The sequence below is a fragment of the Barbus barbus genome, assembly GCF_936440315.1.
Source record: "Barbus barbus genome assembly, chromosome: 48".
NCBI classification, from domain to species: Eukaryota; Metazoa; Chordata; class Actinopteri; order Cypriniformes; family Cyprinidae; genus Barbus; species Barbus barbus.
Window position 1 is genome coordinate 19,824,741 of NC_136726.1, and position 27,775 is coordinate 19,852,515.

The 27,775-nt window shown below is 35.8% G+C and overlaps 1 protein-coding gene across 2 annotated transcripts; it reads right to left on the reverse strand.

Annotated features, from left to right (window-relative positions):
* Positions 1–219: 219 nt before the first annotated feature.
* LOC306866645 (beta-1,4 N-acetylgalactosaminyltransferase 2) lies at positions 220–20,356 on the reverse strand (the record flags this gene model as incomplete). 2 transcript variants are annotated; one of them, XM_079411912.1, is made up of 11 exons in its annotated part: positions 20,051–20,356; positions 18,685–18,744; positions 18,463–18,600; positions 18,263–18,369; positions 17,644–17,681; positions 16,899–17,079; positions 15,986–16,072; positions 15,119–15,300; positions 14,895–15,038; positions 10,966–11,191; positions 220–743 (listed from the first exon to the last, which is right to left on the reverse strand). In XM_079411912.1, the coding sequence occupies exons 1-11, from the start codon at positions 20,161–20,163 to the stop codon at positions 562–564; spliced, it is 1,458 nt and encodes a 485-aa protein (XP_079268038.1). In that variant the 5' UTR covers positions 20,164–20,356. The 2 variants fall into 2 exon arrangements, with proteins under 2 accessions (XP_079268038.1, XP_079268039.1); XM_079411913.1 differs by lacking the exon at positions 220–743 and adding an exon at positions 10,416–10,597 and having other exon boundaries at positions 20,051–20,318.
* Between the last annotated feature and the right edge of the window lie 7,419 nt (positions 20,357–27,775).

Genomic DNA, 27,775 nt, shown 5'->3' on the forward strand with positions numbered 1-27,775 from the left:
CAAAGAACAGGCTCAGATTTAAGCTTAGTTAACATGTTTTGGCCACTATATAATTCTCATTCTTCCATTTGTGTTCTTTTATAGTTTTACTGACTTTGTTTCCATCAGGGACTCACAAATGAAAAATGTAATTGTGACTTTTTAGGTATCTTGCAATTCTGAGTTTATATCTTGCATTTCTGGGTGTCTTTCACAATTCTCATTATTATTATTTTTTTTGGGTAGGGTCAGAATTGTGAGATATAACAGATATATAACTTGCAATTGCAAAAAAACGTCATAATTTTTACAAAAAGTAAAAAAAAATTCTGTGGAAAAAAAAAAGAGTGAGAAATAAACTCAGAATTCTGATGAAAAGAAGGTTACATAGATTTAAACTCATAAGTCTGAAAAAATTCAGCATTGTTAAAAGTAGCAATTTTGTTTTCAATGGCTAAAACTTGTTCAAAAACAAGGTTTCATATGAATGAGTAGATCCAAACTTTTGACTTGTAAAGCCCCCCCAAAAAATCCAATTATAAACAAGGTGTGAGGAATGACATATTTCACCTGAAATGCTCCTTAATATTTGATGCATTTCAGATGGTTCTTGAAGAAATGGTGGGCCATTTTCGCCTTTGAATCACTTTTGGGAGGATGCCTGTAGAAACTGTACTTGTTCGTGGAACCGTGTTTTTGGTGACCAATTCTGAGACCTTTGCAGGTGACAACTAAGAAATCTCCAAGCCCATCAACAAAGAACTCTGTGCATAGTTGGAAAAAACACAATGAAGACAAACTGATCTTCATGTTGATGAAACGTTTATTAACACAGTTGGCTTGTCTATGGATTGTTCATCATGGATCATAAATGAGCCACATTCACATTTCCCCATTTGTCAAAAACTATTGTTCTTGAACAATAAATCAAGATCGTTTGTACTTCACCCATGCTTTAATTTACCTTTGACTTAAGCCTCGATACCATTAATCATTTCACCTCAACGGATGAATATGATATGTCAAAACATGTTGATTCACTTTAGGCAGGTCTTTTCGGGATACTTTAATAATAGACATCTAAATCAAATCAGTGACTTAATTTGCTCTGAACGTTTTGAGGACTACTTACCAGTGTGAGCCACTCGCTTGAGGAACGGGTCAAAACCGACCCTCCGCACGGCATCCGTCCGGCCCAGGAAGTAGTTGACGACCCCATCTGCAAAGAAGCAGCCGTTGAAACCTGGCAGGGGCGAGATGGTACGCCTGACGCGTGTGATACAGCCACCTTCCTCGCTGCTCCCTTCCTCGTATTGCAAGTACAAGTATTGCAAGTATTGTAGTTCCAAGCAGCTCTTGACCGCATTACACAACCATATCACTTCGCCAAATGATTTGTTATTTCAAAAGGCCTTACAACAGCAAAATAACCAAAGCCCACAACGACACTGACCAAACAAATAAATATAGTAAGCAACATGATAAAAACGACAGATCATTTTCATGTTTATGCCACAAAATGATGTTTTATTATGTATGGAAAGCACATACTCCATCTCTCCTGCACTCTCCCTCACACACACACACACACATACAATTTGCACTCACATTAACATATACTCTAATGTTGTAAGCACTACTCTGATGATTTTATCAGTAACAGTAAGTTTAACAACTTAAAAAATATGTCTTCTCACAAGTGAGGTAACAACGGTGCTGTTCGTGAAGAAAATTAACTTAAAGTTTCACTAACGTTAGAGACATTAGCCGAAAACTTTTGTGAGACGCACAGACTCACAGGTAATTCACATGCTCTCTCTCTCTCTCTCTCTCTCTCTCTCTCTAATAACTTAGTTATTAACGCGGGTGTGCATTATTTTTCTAATAATTCAACGGCCGTCGTCAATTATTCCTTACATAATTCACAGGTTTACTGGCATTAAAGGGGTCATCGGATGCCCATTTTACACAAGTTGATATGATTCTTTAGGATCTTAATGAAAAGTCTATAACATACTTTGATTAAAATTTCTCAATGGTAGTGTAAAAAACACCTTCTTTACCCTGTCAAAAACAGCTCTGTGTTCATCAAGCCATTATAGTCCATGTTGCTTTAAATACTAATGAGCTCTGCTCGCCCCGCCCCTCTCTTCCATAGGGTGACGAGTAGACTGTAAACTTCAGCCGCGAAACTGGCTAACTAGCACATATTAGGATAGGCGATTTGCAAAGATTCACAAAAAAACCTTATACTCACTTCTTCTGTAGATGAAGCTGGATCACGAATGATTCGCGTGAACAAAGATGCATTAAGGCAGATCGGGGATTGGCGCATTCACTTCAAAACGAAAGTCACGTTAATCCTCTGCATCTTCAGTGGCTCAGATGTCGGGAATTAATGACGTGCATAAATGTAATTAAGTTACATTTACATTGCATACCAATATAAAGACATGGTTTTCTTATTTGTTTATTTTTTGTTTTTACAGAAAATGCACCCAAATTATCTCAAAAACTACTCTAAATTGACAGCACAGAAGAGAAAGATCAGGATCTCCAACCATGCTTCCAGCAGTAAGCAACTGAAAGTTGTTTTCCCAGTCAAACATGTGTCTCCAGTCACTGTGAACAAAGCTACATTGAGGTACATCATTCAAGGACTTCATCCTTTCAGCATTGTTGATCTGCCATCATTTAAAGAGCTGATTAGTACACTGCAGTTCTGTTGTTACAAGGCCTACTTTACGCTCCAAGATAGCTAAAGCTGCTCTGATCATGAATCCGAAAGTGACTGCTGCCATGAGTGAAGTTGAATGGATTGCAACCACAGTGGATTGTTGGCCTGCACGTAGGAAGTCATTCATTGGTGTAACTGCTCACTGGATAAACCCTGAAAGTCTTGAAAGACATTCCGCTGCACTTGCCTGCAAAAGATTAAAGGGCTCTCATACTTTTGAGGTACTGGCCAGTGCTATGAATGATATCCACTCAGAGTATGAAATACGTGACAAGGTTGTTTGCACAACCACAGACAGTGGTTCCAACTTCCTGAAGGCTTTCAGAGTTTTTGGTGCTGAAAACAATGATATCGAGACTGAGGCAAATAAGCGTGAAAGTGATGACACTGATTCTGAAGGCTGTGATGAGGCAAGTGATGGTGAGGAATTCCAAGATGCCTCCCTACTCCTGGACCAAGATGATGGCTTTGCGTTCCAGCTACCAAAACATCAAAAGTGTGCCTGCCACATACTTAAACTAGTCTCAAGCACTGATGCCCAAAAAGCTCTCAAATGAACACTACAAGAAACTCTACAGATCTGTCTTTGGAAAGTGCCAAGCTTTATGGAATAAAAGCAGCTGATCGGCTCTAGCAGCTGAAGCTGTTGAAGCAGTCAGCAGGCTTGAGCTTTTAAGGCCAAACCAAACGCGGTGGAATTCAACTTTCATGGCGGTTGACAGAATCCTTCAAACTTGCAAAGATGCAGGAAAAGACGCACTTAGGAATATGTGCCCCTTTCTCGAGGTTCCAATGTAAGCGTTTTTCTACTCTATTTATGTAAACAACTTTGATTTGTGGTTGTTGTATACCTTGATCATGCTGATTTCTCCTGTAGGTTTAATCCAGCAGAAATGCTGTTCTTGACAGAGTGGGCCAACACGATGTGTCCAGTTGCAAAAGTACTGAACATCTTGCAAGTGGAAACAAGTACACAGCTGGGGTGGCTACTGCCTAGTGTCCATCAGTTAAGCTTAAAACTTCAGCAACTCCACCATTCTCTCAGATACTGTGGCCCACTTGTGGATGCCCTACAATAAGGAATCCAAACACGATTCAAGCATATGTTTGAAGATCCTGAGGTCATAGCAGCTGCTATCCTTCTCCCTAAATTTCGGTCATCTTGGACAAGTGATGAAACCATCATAAAACGAGGTAAATTAATGCAAGCAACAAACTTCAAGGAAAAATTCTAATCTGGGCAACTTTTGAGCCATACCAATATGACCGAACAGACTTTCTTTTTTTTTTTTGCGTACTTCCATCTAAAAGCCTTATCTAGTGTTAGTGAGGCCAGCATGGTCTGTGTGGGTCCTAACACCCCAGTATAGTGAAGGAGACACTATACTGTCAGAAAGCACCATCTTTCGGATGAGACGTTAAAACGAGGTCCTGACTCTCTGTGGTCACTAAAAGTCCCATGGCACTTCTCGTAAAGAGTAGGGGTGTAACCCCGGTGTCCTGGCCAAATTCCCTCTACTGGCCCTTGTCTATCATGGCCTCCTAATAATCCCCATACGCTTGATTGGCTCTATGACTCTCTCTCCTCTCCACCTGTAGCTGGTGTGCGGTGAGTGCACTGGCGCCGTTGTAGTGTGGCTGCCGTCACATCATCCAAGTGGATGCTGGTGGTGGTTGAGGAGAGATCTCCCCACATGATTGTAAAGCGCTTTGGGTGTACAGCAATACACAATAAAGCGCTATATAAATGCTTCATTCATTCACCTGAAAATGGTTCTTGCTTTTACAAGTGCACCTTTTATGAATATTATGAGCCGTTCTTGGGCTGTAATCTCAATATGAATATATTGATGTATAGTATACATGCAGCAGGTTGTTGTTGTCCCTCAGTGTTTCTTGAAACAAAACTCTCATATCTTATGTGGCTTGGCAATGCTGTTAGAATTTATGCTAAAATAAGGGATTTGCATGGTTTTAGACATTTAGATGTAGATGACTGCATGTAAATGTAGTTAATGACAAAACCCATAAAATCTGTTCCCAGAACCCCCTCAACCAAACCTTTCTCTGTGTCTCCTCACTTTGCTTGTAGGCCTGGACTACATCAGACTGCATTTGGAGCCTTTGGACCACAATAAGGAATTGCCCAACAGTTCATCTGATGAAGATATATATTTTTTTTGCTGCTTTGAAGCCGACAACACATGAAGCCAGCAAACAGCTGGATGGATATCTGGCCTGTGTTTCAGACACCAGGGAGTCTCTGCTCACGTTCCCTGCTATTTGCTGCCTCTCTATCAAGACTAATACACCTCTTCCTTCCCCTGTGAGAGGCTCTTCAGCACTGCAGGATTGCTTTTAAGCCCCAAAAGAGCTTTTCTGCACTCTCACAATTTTGAAAATCAGCTTCTGCTTAAGTTAAATCAGAGGTTTTACAACTTTGAGTAGCATGTTGCATAATGGCATTAGGCGTATCTTGTAGTTTGATGGGTAAATACAAAGTTCTAAAGCAGGATAAAACGTTTGTATGTGGTTTATTCACTTTGTGTTGTGAGAGATTAAAGGCTTAAACAAGAATATCTAGTTTTTATTCTTGCTGTTACTTTTACTCTTTTAATACTCAAGTACAATTTTAATGTGGTACTTTTTTACTTTTACTCTAGGATGTTTCTGGACAGATACTTTAACTTTTAATTGAGTAAAATTTTCACTCACTACTTTTACTTTCACTTGAGTAACACTGAGTACTTTTTACACCTCTGCATATTTACGTAAGATTTTACATTATCTGCACTTTTTGAGGTGTTAATAGACGGTTATTAAAATATTTACGTGTTAATTTATCTTATTTTTCACGGTTAAACTGAAGGTAGTTTCCTAAAGGAAACGGTGTTATGTAATAAAAACTAGCATAATTATTTTGAGGCCGATGAAGTGATAATTGTTAAAAGTAATGCTTTGCATGTAATATTTCAGACTTGTTGAGCTTGTATCTTAATGTTATAATTCCATAATTCCATAAAATCATAATTCCATGTTATTTATTTTTTTACTAAGACTAAAAGAATGTTTGTTTTTGTAGATGCTGAAAGCCAGAGACATAAGGTAACTTAATTCTTTTGAGATTTGTGAGTTATTTTTAGAAAATAATTTTTTCTGTTTTCTCTTGCCTGTTTACTTTACATTTTGATGCAACAACAGTATGCTTACGTGTTCATAATTTATGTAAACCACTGATGTCTGTGTTTTTCATTGCAGGACTCAAATCAGCTTTGGAGTTGTCTGATTTGGAGAGTCATCATTTTGGTCTTCCTTTCTTAAAGGAATAGTTCACACAAAAATTCATTTATTTGTCCTCATGTCATTCCAGACCTATAAGACTTTTAACACAAATGAATATATTTTTAATTTCTCATAATTTTGTTAATCCATTGAGAGTCTAGATAATCGGTATTTTCAAGCTTCATAAATATAGAGTTATTGTAGAAGTAATCCATTCCAATATTTATATATGAATAAATCTTACACTATATGATAGCGAACATGTCTGTTCATAAGAAAATATTGGTCTCCCAGACTTGCAATGGAGGACAAAAATTAAGAGAATATTAAATATTTATTTGTGTTCCAAAAATTTGCAGAACAACATGGGGGAGAGTAAATTATGATAATTAAATTTTTTGGGTTTGTCTAATCTAACCCTTTAAAGAGCAGCCCTCCATGTATGTGAAAATTTGTGATGTATGTGAATGTCATGTCTGTTACATGCCCTCACACTAGTGCTGCCATTATAGCATCAAGACACTGATGCTTGCGTACAGAACGACCACAGGCTCAGCACCCTCCTACTTCCACTCACTATTACGAACCTACATCCCCTCCAGAAGTTTGAGATCTGCTAGTGAGCGACACCTTGTGGTACCATCACAGAGAGGCTCAAAATCACTCTCCAGAACATTCTCGTTCACCATTCCTGGCTGGTGGAATAATCTTCCCACCCCTATCCGGAATGCTGGATCCCTGTCCATCTTCAAGCAACAACTGAAAACTCATCTCTTTCGGCAGTACTTGACTTCATCCTAAACTAAACTAAAAAAAAAAAAAAAAAAAAAACTCTTTCCCTCTATCTTTCTCTCCGCTTACTAGCTTGTACTTATTTGAACAATGACTGAGACTTGGTGTTACGAGCACTTCAAGATTAATCGCTTTGTGTATTCCCCAATTGTAAGTCGCTTTGGATAAAAGCGTCTGCCAAATGACTAAATGTAAAATATAGCATTCTAGAGCACTGTGGTAGACAGACATTAAACAGCCACACAAAGTGGTTGAAATTATAAAACAGACTATTTACCTATCCTTACTGATGTGGATGCACCTCTATCTGGAAATGGATAGATTTTAATTAAATGTTTTCTTTTTTTAAATCTTTCTCTTTTTAGGCCACTGATGAAGAACAGACGGTGACTGGGATGAATGCTGGTCAAAGAGGAGAATGACATTTCCCCCAACTGATGCAGCAGTGGTTTTAAAGGAGGACGCTGCCCTGGATGTTGTAAAAGATGATGGGGCTTCTTCTTCAATTATGCTAAAGAGATCATGAAAATTGGCAGTGATTCATGATCTGTATTCATGGACTATGAAACAAATTGTAAGTGTATAATTTGTAAAAACCAAATGTTAAATGCTTGTTCTGTGTTCAGTAGAAATGGAGTTTACACGCTGTCATTCATACACATGCTCACATTCTTTCACACACATGCATCTGTTGAATGTTATAATATCAGTGTTAATGTTGTGGTTTATTTGTGTACTGTCCTGCCAGAATAGTTTGTAAAGAACTTAACTATTAACTAATTGTACAATTATTGTATAATAGTGTTTTTGTATATTTTTATACAATATATAAAATTTACCAAAAAAGTCAAATTTGATAGTTATATTCAAATGTTCAATGCTTCATTTATAAACTCTGTAGCTGTTAATGCCATACTTTGCATTTCTTCTTACATGCATGTTACTTTTTGACTGTCTCTTGTTGTTTTTAATAAATATTTACCTTTTGATAGTCATTCTTTGTGTGATTCAATCGTGAAGTGTATGGGAAACTATTATTTTAAACCACAGGGAGATTTTTAAATGAGATAAATGAAACACAGAGTCAATTAATTTTTCCCCCAATCTTCCTCTTAAATTTCCTAATTTCAGAGCAGTCAGGTGTTCTGTCATGTTCATTTGTATGCGACATGTGCATATATTGTTCTTCCTAAAGCTCACTTGAATTTGATCCAGATCATAAAGATACGTATGGGGTCTGTTTCCCGATGAGAAAACAATCACCTTAAAACAATGCTGAATGCATTTCAACAGAAATTGAGAGAAATCGTGGTCAAAAACAGGACTAAATGTTTCACGCGTTGGTGATTTAAACTCTATGAGCACAAAGGAGATCAAAGAAAAGTCTTTCAATAAGATAAAGCCATGAGAACAGGCACAGAAACCAACTTAACAGATGAAAATAGACCAAGATTAAGGTAGAACTGAGGGTTTATAAACATGAACCAAACAAAGGGAACTAATGAGATAATTAAGACACCAGGTGAACAGAATGACTAATTAGACTGGGGAGAACTAAGTCAGCGGGGTAACACAGACACCCCGTTTCACAGACCAGGCTTAAGCTAGTCCCAGACTAAAATGCATGTTTGAGCTGTCTCAACTGAAAATATCATGCTCTGACATATCTCAAAATATGTCAGTGTCATTTTTCTGTGTCAAGATGCACACCTTAATGTTTTCTTCTAAGGCATTTTTGTAAAAGTTGCTTAAATATCTTAATTTAACTAAGGCCAAGTCCTGGCTTAAGCTAAACCCCGTTTGTGAAACTGAGGCAGAGACAACCACAGACATATAACAAAATGCAAATGAACTCTTTTTATGCAAACCTCTGAAGCATAGGGAAATATGAAGTGGGCAACCAAGGTTGCCTGCAGAAAGGCATTTTACACGTAAGACATAGGCATACAGGGTGTAGTTTGTTGTGTATTTTAGCGTTTTTACTGTTGCAAACTGGTGTATTATCATTTTATTTTCATTTGTCATAATCCTGAACACATTGTTTAATAGCACAAATAGGTTTACCGTCTACTGCACTTTGTTATTTTTCTAGCAATTATCCTGTAGCGGCTAATGAATCAGAAGTCACACATTCACAGACAATAGCTTACTTACGCGGTGCATACTAATGTGGATACATAAGCTGATGACTTTCTGTACAAGACTATAAATGAATATATCATTTTCTCATAAAAATAAAAATGACAACAGAGCATTGACTATTTATTGGCACAACAATGTAGTTTATAAAAGTGACAACAGTGATCAAGTAAACTGAAATGCAAAGATGAAGGATTGATGAATGGTGATGCAATGGTGATGTTGCTGGCCACATGATTTTAAACAACAAAATACAAATCTGACACATATATATATTTGTTATGTAAACATTAAGAGAAAATTCCATTTTACAATTTTGCAAACATTCTGGGAACATTACTTTAGAATGTTCTAAAAACAAATAATATCTGAAAATGCTAAATTATGAAAGCAACCAAAATCCCAGCATAACCTGTTTACTAAACTGTAAATCTGTTGAGTTTAATAAAACTTATGTAACAGCAACCTTAATTCAGCTTTAACATTTAGCATTGTCCCTTTCCTTTGTTTTTTGATGCTCCATTATAACCCCCCCCCCCCCCCCACACTATGAATTACATAAAAAGAAAAATAAATGAAACACTTTCATTTTCACACAACTTACCCTGAAATCATAACCCATTACCCACATGAACATGTCAAATAATCTTTAGTAACCAGATTCGACTCAAATTACTTCATGGGTACAAATAAAATTTCATGTAAAAAAGATTTTGAAGTGGATATTGAAGGAAAAGACCGAATCAAAACCATTCAACATACTTGTGCACTCCTTCAATAGTGTTTAAAAACATCCCAGGATGCATGAAGTTGGTTGAGTCAAAGTTCACAGTGAATAAGACCTGGAATCTAGACAAAGAACAGGCTCAGATTTAAGCTTAGTTAACATGTTTTGGCCACTATATAATTCTCATTCTTCCATTTGTGTTCTTTTATAGTTTTACTGACTTTGGAAGCTTGTTTCCATCAGGGACTCACAAATGAAAAAAACTCAGAATTGCAAGATACCTAAAAAGTCACAATTACATCTTGCATTTCTGGGTGTCTATTTCACAGTTCTCATTATTATTATTTTTTTGGGTAGGGTCAGAATTGTGAGATTTAACAGACATATAACTTGCAATTGCAAAAAAAGTCATAATTTTTACAAAAAGTAAAAATAAAATTCTGTGGAAAAAAATGAGTGAGAAATAGACTCAGAATTCTGATGAAAAGAAGGTTACATAGATTTAAACTCACAAGTCTGAGAAGATAGGACAGAACTGCAAGAAACAAAGTCTAAATTTTGAGATTTAAAATCAGAATTGTGAGAAAAAAATTCAGCATTGTTAAAAGTAGCAATTTTTTTTTTTCAATGGCAAAAACTTGTTCAAAAACAAGGTTTCATATGAATGAGTAGATCCAAACTTTTGACTTGTAAAGCCCCCCCAAAAAATCCAATTATAAACAAGGTGTGAAGAATAACATATTTAACCTGAAATGCTCCTTAGTATTTGATGCATTTGAGATGGTTCTTGAAGAAATGGTGGGCCATTTTCGCCTCTGAATCACTTTTGGGAGGATGCCTGTAGGAACTGTACTTGTTCGTGGAACCGTGTTTTTGATGACCAATTCTGAGACCTTTGCAGGTGACAACTAATAAATCTCCAAGCCCATCAACAAAGAACTCTGTGCATAGTTGGAAAAAACACAATGAAGACAAACTGATCTTCATGTTGATGAAACGTTTATTAACACAGCTGGCTTGTCTATGGATTGTTCATCATGGATCATAAATCAGTCACATTCACATTTCTCCATTTGTCAAAAACTATTGTTCTTGAACAATAAATCAAGATAGTTTGTACTTCACCCATGCTTTAATTTACCTTTGACCTAAGCCTCGATACCATTAATCATTTCACCACAACGGATGAATATGGTATGTCAAAACATGTTGATTCACTTTAGGCAGGTCCTTTCGGGATACTTTAATAATAGACATCTAAATCGAATCAGTGACTTAATTTGCTCTGAACGTTTTGAGGACTACTTACCAGTGTGAGCCACTCGCTTGAGGAACGGGTCAAAACCGACCCTCCGCACGGCATCCGTCCGGCCCAGGAAGTAGTTGACGACCCCATCTGCAAAGAAGCAGCCGTTGAAACCTGGCAGGGGTGAGATGGTACGCCTGACGCGTGTGATACAGCCACCTTCCTCGCTGCTCCCTTCCTCGTATTGCAACTGAAAGAAAAACTGATTTTCTCCTACCTGACCACCAACCTGATGGAGAGTGTAAGAATATACAAATATAAAAAGAAGGTCAAAATCAGCCAAGGTCTTTTACAAACAAAAAAAGATTTGTATATTATAACATATTTATCTTTATTGAACACAATACAGATCTCTATTGATTTGAAGAATATTTTTCAAACCTCAGTGGACTCTAAACTTTTATTACACATGCACATGTGAAACAGTCCTTATACTACTGGGCCGTTGAATGCTTGAATCTGATTGGCTGACGAATGTTCGAAGGTGTGCAATTATTTTCAGGGAAACGCACGGCGAACATAGTTCCAAGCAGCTCTTGACCGCATTACACGACCATATCACTTCGCCAAATGATTTGTTATTTCAAAAGGCCTTACAACAGCAGAATAACCAAAGCCCACAACGACACTGGCCAAACAAATAAATATAGTAAGCAACATGATAAAAACGACAGATCATTTTCATGTTTATGCCACAAAATGATGTTTTATTATGTATGGAAAGCACATACTCTATCTCTCCTGCACTCTCCCTCACACACACACACACACATACAATTTGCACTCACATTAACATATACTCTAATGTTGTAAGCACTACTCTGATGATTTTATCAGTAACAGTAAGTTTAACAACTTAAAAACTATGTCTTCTCACAAGTGAGGTAACAACGGCGCTGTTCGTGAAGAAAATGAACTTAAAGTTTCACTAACGTTAGAGACATTAGCCGAAAACTTTTGTGAGACGCACAGACTCACAGGTAATTCACATGCTCTCTCTCTCTCTCTAATAACTTAGTTATTAACGCGGGTGTGCATTATTTTTCTAATAATTCGACGGCCGTCATCAATTATTCCTTACATAATTCACAGGTTTACTGGCATTAAAGGGGTCATCGGATGCACATTTTACACAAGTTGATATGATTCTTTAGGATCTTAATGAAAAGTCTATAACATACTTTGATTAAAATTTCTCAATGGTAGTGTAAAAAAACACCTTCTTTACCCTGTCAAAAACAGCTCTGTGTTCATCAAGCCATTATAGTCCATGTTGCTTTAAATACAATTTAAATTAAATAATCTTCTGTGGGGTGACGAGCAGACTGTAAACTTCAGTCGCAAAACTGGCTAACTAGCACATATTAGGAGAGGCAATTTGCAAAGATTCACAAAAAAACCTTATACTCACTTCTTCTGTAGATGAAGCTGGATCACGAATGATTCGCGCGAACATAGATGCATTAAGGCAGATCGGGGATTGACGCATTCACTTCAAAATGAAAGTCACGTTAATCCTCTGCATCTTCAGTGGCTCAGATGTCGGGAGTTAATGATGACTGCTATAGTCATTATAATCTATATTAATTCTAATCTGACGGTAAGATCTAGAAGGAAAAACTGTCCTATCACCCACCCTTAAGCCCCCCTCCTTCCTTCCTGGGCTATGTTTCCCAAAAGCATCGTAAGCCTAAATTGATTGTAGCTCCAATGGGCCTACGATGTAATTAAGCTTACGATGCTTTTGGGAAATGCAGCCCTGGGCAGATGGCCCAGGTCACCAAAAGTTGACTTGGGAGTGTCAAGACCTCTAGTTAATATACTTATATCATGCATTTACTGAATCTTCAAAATTCATAATCATAACCCTTTCATGTTTGGTATCGTTCTAAAGGTCTCTGTGTGATTGGTAAATTGGTCTCAATTTCACAGTAGTCACTTATATTTTGAGAATTAATCTTTTGTAGAATTGTGTTCTGCTGAAGAAGGGGTGTGTGTCTGTGGGAATGTTTATCCATCTCCAGCCAGGTGCGACCCTGGAGCACGAGAACCTAAAAACCCAAAAGGCCTTTTATGTTTTTACAACTGATTTAAAGATTTCTTTGTTTTTGTTCTGGTAGTATTTAAGGGAAAGTTGCAAATCAGTCGTAGTGTGGCGTGTGCTTTTACACTCCGTACTATGTATTTTCTAAAAGTTAGGTATGCATCTAACTCTTATATTCATCTTTGAGAATTTGATGTTTTGTATTGATATAACTTGATATCTTTGAATTGGCTATGTAATCGGCATGATAAAATTTTACCAGACTAAAAATAAATAGTTAAATTAGATTTATTCTGATCTCTTCTGAAATATTTTTTTTCTAGTAGATTAAAATCGTAGTCTAGTGTTTCTGCAAATCTGCGTCCAGGATAGATCATACTGAAGTACCAATGAATAAAGCGGGGGCTCGTCATTACGGATCTTCTGATTTCTGTCTGTCACTGGCTTAACAACTTACAGTTTTCGTGATTAGGGAAAAATACACTTTTTGTTATGTGCTAGCAGGGTGCAGCCTACTTAAAGGTATCTAATCACCCGGTATCCTCGGAGTAAATACAGAACTGGCGAGTTTGTGCCGTGCGTTCACAGTTGGAGTGAATTTCTAAGCGACACTGGTTCATTAATGAATTGCATTTCCGGAATAATCAAATATCTAAATTAATAAACAATCAATATTTGTGATGAGTTTTTAATTAGAAATATTGCCTAAATTTAATTATCACTTAAAATTGGAGTCAAATTGAACACGGAGCTAGACTAAAATCAAAACTAAATCCAGATAAATTCAGAGGCGCAAGTAAAGACCGAACATGCATTAAACCTTCGACCAGGCCGCTGGATTCCGCTTTTTGGGCTGGCGGGTGGATCCTAACAACTTGTAAAGTGAATTTTGCATCCGATGACCCTTTTAAGCAATTTACAGTTATAACAACTCACAGTTATAATGTCTCAGATGTTTGTGACTTCAACTGTATATGTTAGTACTAATATTTAGACGTTACAAATATTTCTGGAAATAAAAGCAGTTGAAAGTGAGGGGATATTTCTTTGCAGAGTTTATGTAAGGAATAATTGACGACGGGCCGTTGAATTATTAGAAAAATAATGCACACCCGAGGTGGTGATGCGGCCACGACGCGAAGCGGAGTGGCCGTTACACCTCGGGTGTGCATTATTTTTCTAATAATTCAACGGTCCGGAGTCAATTATTCCGCTTATACTACGGTTGCCACACCTCAAGACATCGATCAGATTATATATTTCAAGGGATTCGTCCGGTTTTTCTACTTAAATCGCTATTGTGAGTAGGATTATTTCTTCCGCATCTCATCCAACGACTCTTTTGCTAGTTCCAAAACGTCATTTTAAAGCTGGCAATGGAGGCTTGAGCCGTTGATAGCAGACTAATGCAGTTAATAATGAAGTTATTAGAAAGAGAACGAGAGAGACAGAGACACAGAGAAAGAGAAACAGAGAGAGAGAGAGAGAGAGAGAGAGAGAGCTTGTATGAATTAGGCTACCTCTGTGTGTCCCTCAACAGTGTTCTGAAGCACCGTCTCTAAACTGTAAGTCTGCTTTAAGATGCAGCGCTGTTATTACCTCGCTAGTGAGAAATGTCATGTGTAGCCTTTAAGTTGCTACACTAGGCTAACTGATAAAATCGTCAGGGCAGCGCTGACAACGATGCGAAGTGATATGGAACTGTAATGCGGTCAAGAAAGCTGCCTGGAACTACGTTCGCCGTGCGTTTCCCTGAAAATAATTGCACACCTCAGAACGTTCGTCAGCCAATCAGATTCAAGCATTCAACGGCCCCGTAGTATTAACATAAATACACTACTTTTCAAAGGTTTGGAATCAGTAAGATATATATATTTGCCATAATCACCACATCTAGTTCAGGAACGGCTTCCATAATGTTCACAAAGCTCTCAATACGCGTCTCATTCAGGAACACAAAGTCATCGTCCACCCACAGGAAGTATTTAGTGGTGACCTGCGAGACTGCAAGATTTCTGCCCGCGAACCATCCCTGAAACAATGAGAACAAGTAACCTTTACACTTCAAGAAAATTACATTAACATTCAGTTTTAAAAATCTGATGTTTGTACCTGTGCTGGGGGCATTATGTAGTGCTCTATATTGTCACCGACCACCTTCTCTGGCTGAAGACTGTCATCAGCAACAATGATCTTTATTTTTGGGTAGCTCTGACGGATACTACTGATGAGGACATTTAGTTCTTTGTATCGCAGAAATGCTTTAATTAGCACAGTCACCTGAGAGTTCACATCTACAGAGAGAGAGAGAGAGAGAGAGAGAGACAATTATGTGGTCATAACAGTCAGTGTGGTGATTGTGTTCACATGATACAGATACTGTGATAATACTATACTAATAAAAATAACGCAATTATGCAATTACGGAATATACTAAAATAAATGCTTGTCAAAATATTAAGAAATACTGTAATAGTATAGAAATGATACTAAAATAACTGTTCAGAAGCATACATTGCCCTCTAAGAAGATTGTGTAAAAATGTTAAGTAAAAATGCTATGGTCAAAATTTGGTGATTGGTTAATAAAAAGTTTTCTTATATGGTAAAAAACTGTAATTTTTATATTCATGTCATGTTTATTACTACGACACTGTTTTTCAATAGTGTACATGAACTTTGACTCATTATATTCTCAATATCACCTGTGTTTTTGTTGTTAGTACATTATAAAGGTAGGTTGGTATATATTAACTTTATATCAGTTAGTAAAATGTACAGTATTTTACTGTAAGATGTAAATGCCATGTAAATGCTGCCATGTTTTTTAAGGTGCTGTTCAGGTAACAACAGCTGCTGTTTTTTTACCACAAATTTCACAGATTATTATTAGTATTAGTATTTTTTAAATGTAATTTTATTTCTACAGTATAAAAATGTATTTATTTTTTAAAGTGCAAGTATGAGTATTTGAACTCACCTTTTCCTGGGTTAAACAGAACAGGAACTGACAAACGTCTGATCTCAATTGGGAATATGACCTCATGGTTCTCAAAAGAGAAGTAAGCTAAAAACATGAACGCATATGTAAAGTCAGTACATTCCAATTAATGTTTTAACTTAAAAAGTAGATGATTTATTTAGTGATCCATTTGAATCATTATATTCCAAGGGCTTGTCCAAATTGGTCACTTGAGAGCGCGTGCTCGCATCTGGAAGTGTGCAAGACTAATCAAGGCTAAGTGTATCCCATCATGTATCATGTTCTGGAAATAAATTGTGAGACTTTTGCCGAGACCTCGCAAAGGGTCACGGAAACCTTTCCAGTGTAACTTAAATATTAATAAATAATTAGGTATTGCATAATTTGGTCGTAAAACAAAGCATTGCACATTTTAGGATGAGTGTGTTTATTTTGTACAACATTTTCAACTGCTTTTATCACTTAATTAGAAGTACCATAATTACTAAATTGTGTCATCTGTTATAGAGACTACTGAACAGACATTTAGAATGCAAAGTATTGAACATCAAATAAAGCTCTGTAAACACTTGCATTTTTACAACACTATAAATGTGTCCCATTGGGTAATTAAAAGTTCTACACACACTTCTGGTCTTCACGCTCACTTGAACTCTTGGGCCAAATACAGGAAAGTGCAATACAAGTGATCAAGTGCAAAGACAACAAATGTGGGTATTTGGACAAGCCCAAGTCATTTTGTCTGTTTTTAATTTTTTCAGTTAGTTAGGTCCAATGTTATTTGGACCCCAACATCCTTCCAAAATATATGTGTTCCGCATAAAAGAAGTCTAAACAGGTTTGGAATGAAATGAGAGTAAACAATGATGACATTTAGGTGAACTATCAATTTAGATCACAGGTTATGTACCGAGGTCCTCAGTCTTGATGTGGTAGATTGTGCTGGTGTAGGTCAGTTTGCTCAGCAGGTCGTTGAGCTGTTGGAGGCTGCTGGATGAGATGCTCAGATTTTTCTCATTCTGGCCATCCACCTGCTCTCCATTCTGGACATCCAGCACTGAGAGCACTCCTTTCTGCACCCTTAGAGACACCTGGAGAGGTTTTTTTTAATATCCTGTGAGCTCATTTAATACACATCCTTTTATATAAACCACCCATATTAAAGGCAGGGTAGGTGATTTGGATCAAAACATTTTTTTGTTATGCTGGTTGAAAGTATTTTCACCTCCTGATAGCAGTCATTAAGTTAAGTGTATGTAATATCATCTATGGAAGGCGTAGGACCATAAAATGCCTCGGTCCGAGGATTATGATAGGTTGTCCTACCTGGCTATTAATGTACGTACACCCTGTTTGCACAGACTTGATGTCATCAGTGCATTCCATTCGAGTTTATTTGGAGGAGGCGTGGCTTTGGAGAGTGATTTGCAGGGAGGGCAGTATCTTATGCTTTCAAAGCTAGCTTGCTATTGCTAGCCTCTCCAAAATTGCCTACCCTACCTTAAACAAGTTTTAATAAAAAGCTCACAAAGGATCACTTAAAAGGAGAAATAGCAGACCCCCATACAGAGACCATCTGAAAGAAACCAATGATTGAGATCAATAACATAAAACCCGCCACCTTTAGTGAGGACACCATATTCAGCAGGACGAACCTTGTAAACCGCTCTCTTTTGGGTTTGCAGTGCTAGACCTTTAATAATGATACATTTCTTTAATTAATATAGATAGACACTATGTTATATTGAAATTGAATTTTATGCTTAACAATAATAGGTGACATCTAAATTAATACTATTTTTATTCCTATACACCACCAGTCAAAAGATTTTTTGAAATGTTTTTGTTACTTTCACTTTTAATAAATACATCCTTGCTGAATAAAACAATTAAATCCCTTATTTTTCTTTTTTTAATCTCACTTACTCTTTAATGGCAGCAAATTAGAATGACTTCTGAAGGATCACGTGACACTGAAGACTGGAGTAATGATGCTGGAAATTCAGCTTTGCATCACAGGAACAAATTACATTGTTTATATTTAAATAATGTAAGTTTGAAAAAATTGTAACGATATTTTAATAATGACCTTGTACTGTATTTTTGACAAAATATTTTGCTTTATAGCTTTGGTGAAAATAAGAGATTGCATTCAAAAACATTACAAAAACTTTTGATAGGTAGTGCATATCTCTCTGTAACCTTCTGAAGATGCATTTGAGAAACCTGAGATCACTAGAAATCAAATAAAGGATTGAGAGAAATCAGACTCACCAGGAATGAGTGTTTTATTCATGGGAGTTACTCTGAATCCTCTCATCGGATACTGGAGTGGAGTGTTGGCTGGGACGAGAATAAGAACGTCGTTTTCTTTCCCTGTTCTGAGAGACATGCCACATTTGTTTTTAAATGGTTCATTCAGGCAGATGTAGGACTGAGTTTATGCCAGTTTATTAGTATCAGTAATCAGTAACCTGATCTGGTGTTGTCTGAATTCTTCTGCCCGGCGTTTCTGCAGGTCATCCAGCTCATTATTTGACACATACTGGTTTGCTGGCTTAGTATTTTGGCAGTTACATGGTGTTGGATTTCCATTGTGAAATGGCCCTATACTGTGACGTGTAACAAACAATAAATCAAAATCAGAAACAAGGAAGCTTCTGGGTTGCTCATCAAAATGAAATGAATCTACTCACTTTGGTTTGAGAAATTCAGGGATCTCTGGATCACGGTTGCAATTTGAGAATCTTGAGAAACTTGTGAGTTAAAAAACAAAAAAACAAAACAACAACAACAACTAATTTACATGGACTGTAACCAAATAAAACTGAAGCAGGAGTGAATCGTATCAAATATCTTCCCACACCAGAATGAAATCATGTTAAGTTAAAGACGTTGAGCGTTAACTGTAACAGTTATTTGATTAAAACTTGGTTAAAACTGCAATATAGTATATTTATATACAAGTAGGGTGAAGTCTTATAGGGTGAAATGACTTATAGTACCATCAAATAAGCTATGCATGATATCTAATGATATTCTTATAAATTAGTATGGGTCTCTTAAGTATATTTATATTTTTTAAATGTGAAAAGTAGAAAAGTTTGAAAATTATGAGAGTTAAGAGTATCAGCAGGTACCTTCTTGAGCCACGGCACAACATTCAGTTAAAATGGGCAAATATAAAAAGAGAACAACACAGGTCATTTCAGCTTAAATCATTTCATTTTTTAACAGTAAATTGACACTATTGTGTTTAGTGTGCCACAGCAACACCATAAATGTATTTCATTAAATAGAAAGTTGAATGAATATTTAATTAAACAATGCAATTAAAAATGAAATGATCATGTTGTATAGGTGTGTGTTTCTGTGCATTGGTGTCTTTTGTGTGTATGTATGTGTGTATGCTTGTATTTTTTTAAAAGACTGTTTTGTATGGATACATATCTAGGCCTACAAACCTATTTTCACCCTCAATTTCTGTCTAAAAGTGTGTGTGTGTATGCAGCCCATTTTAGCTGAAAATTGTGGCCCATTTTAGCTTAACCAGCCATTTCTACCTAAAATGACCTTTTTCACAAAAATCAAAGTTTCTTTTATAAATTAAACTTTTTTATTTGAAAAAACATGTCAAAACATTGTTCATAAACCTTTGCTTTGTTGGTAAGCTTACTTATAATTGCTTTAGTACACTGCTTCTATATGTACACCGAGCAGTGTTGATTTAACACCAGGAAATTTACTGTATATTATTATTTTTTATTTTATTGTTGTTCATTCCTCATTCACTGTCGGTTTAGCTTGCCCCCTATAAAGCTATAAATGAAAATGAAATGTATTAAATAGTATGAAACCCATTGAAATTAATAGACAGTGGCTCTCTATTATTCTGATAATGACTAGGGAAAAAAGATAGGCTACACTTAAGAGTCCATACACAAAATATTTCTGCATCAAAACCTTGATTCATCAGAAGTCAGAAATATGTTTTTATTTGACTGAATCAATCGAAATACATTTGGTCAAAAAACATTTTTCAGCGATGTACGAGGCACTTACCTTAATATCTGTAGTGAACGTTTACTCCAAAAATTCCCCTCAGTATAAAGTAACATGAAAAGGAAGCCCATGAAAAGAATGGCGATGGAGAAAGTTCTGAAAGATCCGTACATTATTAAATCTGTCGCGATTAAAAACAATATAATATATTTATTTAGCCTATAAGTCTATAGCCTATCTACATCAAAATGAAGCTCAGTATTTGAAACTCAAATTACGCTAATAAGCGTCAAAAGAAGGTCATGCTTAAAGATATACTGTATAGGATGCTACCTGTTGAAGAGCAGCAGCTGAATTGACAGACTCTTGGAGGAGGGACCAAAACAGCATGCGCATTGTAAAAAAATAAAAAAATTTGCAATTTAAAAAAGCAATTTGCTTGTGCATTCAGTTAAACAGCATTAAAGAGGCAAATCTTATCATTCAACCGAACCATACATTTAAAACACATGTTTTTCTCTGTCCAGGTCTCCGAATAAGCAGCTTTATAGCTTAGGGCTTTATAGTTTAGGAAAGACCAACATTGCATTCAAATTCGAAATGACTCATATCTTCAAATGAATGGTCAAAGCTTCGTATATTACAAGTAGACTATACTTTCTAGGTCCCCTAAACATCATGTTTTGACATCCTTCAGGAGAGGTCAAGCCTTTTTTAGGGGGGGGTCAGAGCAGGGCCTCTGCTGACCAAATAGGTGCCCTAAGCAGAATTGTATTGTTTTACTACGATACAACCATGGTTCATTTTTTTGTGTGATGTCCACATGTTTTTAAATTAAATATTGTATTAAATATTAATTATTTAAATAAATTAAATTCAGTATTTGAAAAGAAGATTTTTGAATTGGCCTAAATGTTTGGTCAATAGCAAAGAAGAATGTGATCTTCCTGTAAGTGTCACAGCAGCAATTACCAGGCCTTTGGCGCCCCTTACAGGATGTACGCATGATGCACACACACACACACACACACACACACACACACACACACACATACATATATATATATATATATATATATATATATATATATATATATATATATATATATACATACAGTTGAAGTCAAAACTTTACATACACCTTTCAGAATCTGCAAAATTTTAATTATTTTACCAAAATAAGAGGGATCATGCAAAATGCATGCTATTGTTTATTTAGTACTGACCTGAATAAGATATTTCACATAAAAGATGTTTACATATAGTCCACAAGAGAAAATAATAATTGAATTTATAAAAATGACCCCGTTCAATAGTTTACATACACTTGATTCTTAATACTACGTTGTTATCTGAAAGTTTTTTTGCTTTGTTTAGTGATAGTTGTTCATGAGTCCCTTGTTTGTCCTGAACAGTTAAACTGCATGCTGTTCTTCAGAAAAATCCTTCAGGTCCCACAAATTCTTTGGTTTTCCAGCATTTTTGTGTATTTGAACCCTTTCCAACAATTACTGTATGATTTTGAGAATCGTCTTTTCACTCTGAGGACAAATGAGGGACTCATATACTATTACAGAAGGTTCAAACGATTACGAAGGTTCATACTAGTCCAGCACATGAATCAGGCAGAAGAACATGGCTGGGAGACTATTATATTTCATATCTCAGATGATTCAATTAGTTGAATTGACACCAAACATATAGACTAAAAGTAAATTCTGATACTTCCTCATGTAAGTCTGGTTACTGTGGAAACAGCAGCGCAGGCCTCTGTTTACCTCGGCTAATATTGGAAACAACTGTGATCAACAGATGGAACACAGCAGTGATTGGATATGTTACTAGTCTCATAAGGGCTGTTGAAGATACATTATGGAGCCAACTTAACCACTTATATCTTTTACCTTATTCTAATTAATAAGATTTATCTACCATGCCACTGTTAATTTGTATGAACTTGTATTAATTTGTATCCTATTTAAAATTCTGCTCATTTAAAATAATGTGAAGGTTTAAAATAATCCCCTTGGAGGTCCCTCTCCAGCATCCCAAAGGCTCAACATCATTTGTCTGTCATTTAGCACTGCCCTTCAGAGGCTGCAGAAGATAACAAAAATAGCCCAATGACCATATCCCAAACATCAAAATATATTACCATAGCTAAAATACATATTTTACAGTCGCTGTTGCAAATTGAAAACCATGTATCAGCTGTGGACTTTCATTCTGACGGCACCCATTCACTGCAGAGGATCCATTGATGTAAATGCATCTGGGCTGCGTTTCCCAAAGGCATCGTAAGCTTAAGTACATAATAGACCCATTGAAACCAATGGAGCTATGATCAACTTAGGCTTGCTATGCTTTTGGGAAATGCAGCCCTGATTGTTTGTACATTTTACTTCTACAAAAACAGTGGAAAAAATGTTATGGGCTACTTCCTTTTTTTTTCTGGAGACACAATTATGTGGAAATGGAACTTGTAAATTCAACTGCATATCATTCCTATCAATCGGGAAGTGTATTAGACATTTTTTTTAAACATTTGAAACAATTATTTTAGACCACAGGGAGATTTTAAATGAGATAAATGAAACACAGTGATTATCATTTAATTATTCCCCCAATCTTCCTCTCAAATTTCCTAATTTCAGAGCAGTCAGGTGTTCTGTCATGTTCATTTGTATGTGACATGTGCATATAATGTTCTTCCTAAAGCTCACTTGAATCTGATCCAGATCAAAGACACATATGGGGTCTGTTTCCCCAATGAGAAAACAATCACCTTAAAAAATCTTGTGCTCAAAAACAGGACTAAGACACTAAATGCAAATGAACTGTTTTTATGCAAACCTCTGAGGCAAATACTCATAGGAAAATATGAAGTGGGCAACAGGGTTGCCAACAGAAAGTCGTTTTACACATAACACATAGGCCTACAGGGTGTAGTATTTTGTGTATTGTAGCATTTTTACTGTAGTTTTGGAATCAGAAGTAACACATTCGCATAAAATAGCTTACTTCCATGGTTCAAAATAAGGTGGATACATAAGCTAATGACTTTCTGTTCAAGCAGGGGCGTAGATTACGCGGGGGACGTGTTCCCCCCACTTTTTATAAAAAATAAATTCGTCCCCCGCACTTTTTCATTGGACAGTTGTGTTCTCGACATGTTGAGGTTTTAATGGAGCAATGTATATAAATGCAGAATAATTTAAAATTCAAAGAGACAAGATAATTTATACATGACGTTTACGTTTCCATGGCAATCAGTCACTCAGTTATAAGTCTAATATTTATAATATATTATATGTACTATCCCTGTAATACTTACTCTCAAAAATTAAGTTGGACATCTCTTCACAATGCACATTCTGTAATTCTAACTTGGAAACAATAACACAGTTTGAATGTGATCATGCAAAGGATTTATGGAAAGAAATGTCTTGAACTTTTTAGTTTTTAAATAATGTACATTTTTGATTTGGGAATCAGGATCAAAGGAGCTGGATGAGATGTTAAAACTGTTAACTCTTTGTGGCCTATTTCATCTTCACAAATGTAAAGTAACTGATTGTATGCCCAATTTTAGGATTTTTTTGTATTGATTTGAAATGATTTTATGAATCTCTCTGGTGTTCACTTAATAAGAAAGCTGCTAAAACTACGTATTGATGAAAAAAATAATGACTTTGTTGTAAGGGTTACCTCCTGAGTATTCGTTTAAGTTGATATTTTATGTGTAATTTTTCATTTTAGTTATTTATTTTAATTGATCTATTTATTTTAAAGATGTTTATGGTAACCTTTATTCATTTTTCTCTTTATATTTATTTTCTGTTATTATTATTAATTAGGTATTTACTGTTTTGTATTTTGGTTTTGTATTTTATTGCTTTGACTGCAAAGTGTTACAATTATTTGCTATTAAAGCATATATGTTCACAAAAACACTGTTAAATAATTTAACAGTGTTTTTTGTGAACATATATGCTTTAATATATTCCAAAACCTAACAATATATATTCCCACTTTAATTTAAATTAAACAGAAAAGCAAGCATATATATATATATTAGTTGTATGATATGTAAATTATAAAGCACTAATATAAGTAAAATATAAGGTAATCTATTATAATATGGCTATTATATTTATTGTATTGGCATAATAGTTATCTGCCTAAATTATAAAACACTTTTATGACAAGGTAATGTTTATTTTATTATATATGTTTGTTATATTTTATTATCATCTCACACATCATGGATATGCATTTTCTATAATGTATTTCTATAATAAAAATACATCTGATATGACATATTATATAACTAGAATCAAACAAACAATACAATTCTTGTTTTCAAGGATTAAAGATTAAACGTAAAAAAAGAAAAATGATTGCACAACCACCCATTAGGTGGCGATATGCACTGAGTGTGCAAATGGCCTTTGAACAGAAGAACATACTCTGGGTTGAATGAACTTACTCCTGGACTCGTTTTTGGAACCAACATACCTCGGTTAAGCAAGGTTTGGGTCGATCAACTGAGGGTTCAGGGTTTAGCAGATGGTAAGTTAACCCTGCTTTCTGGAACACCCCCCAGGTGTGCATCATTTGGCGTGGCAGCCAATACAAATAACAACCGTTTCCTTACCTGACGTAGGCCAGTAGGAGGTGTTGCGTGGAAACCACTCCCCTGATCTCAAAAAGAGGCGCTCTAGCAACTGATGCTAGAGGCTGTGGCCTTTAGCCTCCTTGTTAGGAACCCGAGTTCGAGACCCACTCAGAACAAGAATGAGTTGTGGTGGTGCGGACCCAGGGGGTTATACTGGTGCCGTGACCCGCACAGGAGTGAGGTTTAGGGGGGAGAGTAAGAGCCAGTTAGGCCAGTAAGAGCTGTTAGCCAGTAAGCTGTAAACCTTACTTAGAGTGCCCATACAACTCGTTCTTGTTCCGAGTCAGTCTCGAACCTGGGTCTCTGGCGCAGGCAGGCGCTCTAACAAGGAGTCTAAAGGCCACGGCCTCTACTCACTAAAAAATGTTGGGTTAAAAATAACCCTACAGTTGAGTTAATTATTTATATTAATTCAGATCAGTATTTTTTTTTATATAAAATTACTTAATAAAACTACTTTGTTTTCAAATACAGATTTTGTTTATTTAAATATGCAAATAATACATTTTTAACAAATATATCTTGAAATGTAAAACATTTACTAAGTACTGTAAATTCATGTTTACAAAATAAATGTACAAGAATGTGTAAAAATATTAAATTCAAAACACGTGCACATACAACTAACGTATTTTCAAGATGTACAGTGAATTCAAAACCAACAAATGTGTCTCAGTTCATTTTCATTCATATCAAATCATACACAAATGTGCAAATAGAGTACACAAATAAAACAAACATAACACAAACATATATCAATAAAAATTAATCATAAGTTTTACAGTTTTTTTTCAACTGCATACACACAAAATCTTTACTTGTCACACAATTTCTGAAAGCTGACACTCAAACAGCAGAAGCACACACCAAATCTGCGAAACCATACACTAATTCTCAGCCTTTGACTCAGTTTTCAATTTAATAAAAATTGTTGCAACACAAATCCACTGCTTGTAGTAAGGTCTTCTGTTCCATTATCTCCTCATTGAAAGTTCTTGGAATTAGTACAGCAATGCTGGTGTAAAACTTTCTTCATCCACTCCTTCCTCTGTGATAAGATGAAGCAGAAGAAACATTTAACTTGTAAACTAGTTAGAGCTGCTCAATTATAGCAGAAATATCATGAACACAATTATTTTAGTCAATACTGAATTCATGATTATTTAGCATGATTATTGCTAGGCGATATGAACAGAGTTATGAAGTCTTTCATGAAATTAGTCATTTTAAATATCAGGGAAGTTTCACAATTATCAATACTTAATCAAAAACTAGTTCTAGGTTAACTCATGTGAGTAAATTTTACCACACTTACATATTTGACTGATTTGGTTGTTAAGTTTGACTGGTAAGAAGGAACAGAAGTACACCGCTGTGCTGGACGGAATGCGGCAGAAACAATTTTATTGTTGATATCAACAATTTAATTGTCACTAGTGATGATGTTAATTTCTGATATCAAGAATTAAATTGTTGATATCACAAATTACCCTCCCAATTGTTGATATCAGAAATACCTTTTCAGATATCAGAAATGAACATTGTCACTAGTGACAATTAAATAGTTGATATCAAGTATAGACATTTTTACTAGTAAGAATTGTATTTCTGATATGTGAAACTGGAATTTCAACTAGTAAGAAATTAATTCTTGATATCAACAATTGATTTATAATGGCAGCCTATGGTGACATTTAACTAGTGAAAATACAATTACAGATATCAACAATTTAATTCTTGATATCAAGAATTAGCATTTTAACTAGTGGAAATGTAATTGCTGATATCAAGAACTAACATTTTAACTAGTAAAAATTGAATTGTTGATATCAAGAATTCATATCCTGAGAATGAATAAAAGTCAGAACGGCTTGCCATAGATTAGCTATCTCTGTGTCATACGTGACCGCTAGTCAAGCATGAAAAACACAAGTTTTATTTAAATTCTGAATATTATCGTATACAGCATGCAAAGCGAGCCGTGTATGAGATTTCAGGATTTCCCCCATTTGACTTGGTCTTGTTTGAGCTGCCTGGAGGCCGAGTAACCTGACAGACCTGTTTCACTGAACAGGGAATCAAAATGACAAATAACAGTGACTGGCTGCTATCTTGTGGTCATACTTGCTTCTGAAACATGGAATAGGTCTATCGTGCAAAAAGCATTTATAGGAGACTGGTTTCTGATAAACCTCAATAAATTGTTAGCTTAATGCTTCAGAATATTATGGGAGACAATTTAACATTACAAAATGTGTTGATAAGTTTAAATACGTAAAGAAATGGTTTTAGAGACTGACTTGCTTTCGCAGCTTGACCTGTATTGAGCAGATTTAACCTGCCGCTTCAATTTCTAACCGGTAGGAACAAAACTTTTGTTTCAGGATACTACAAATGTGAGAGGCTGCTCACTGCAGAGCCAATGGGTGGAGCTTGACGTCCAGTTAGTATATTATGTAATATATAGTATATGTTTAGTGTACATTCTGTCTACCTATCAGTGTTAGAAGCAGCAGCCGTTGTGTGATCAGCTTTGACATGCAACCAGTTGGGAAAAAAAAGATTTTGACCTTATTTATTATTGTAGATTATATTCAATGGAATACACTAAAATATTTGGTTTTTGAGAGGTAGTATGCATGTTTGGTCTGTGTTCTCCTTGCATTTGCATAGTTTTGCTCAGCAGGTCTCACCACACGTTGTGCTTGTGCCAAGTGAATTATTTTACCAAGCAGTTGCTTCAGTTGACAAAGAGATTCGAAAAGTTACTTTATTCATTGTTTGTTTTCTCTAGATGTAGTATATGCGCATGCATATAGGTTATTATGCAGTTTTGCCAAAGTTCTACCAACATGAACTTTGCAACATAAGTTAATAATAAGCAATATAAGTTTTGGAGTTCCGGCCACAGGTGTTCTGGTGGCAGCATTAAAAGACGATTAACAGTGATAGTGCTCTCCTCTCATGTTTATATAAAAGGAATATATAAAGAAAACACGATACTAGAGTCCATAAATGGTGCTATTTCCATATAATGCACGCAAATCCATGGAGTGATACAAGTATAGACAGCAACTGTCCGGTTAATTAGAAGAACTCTGGTGTTT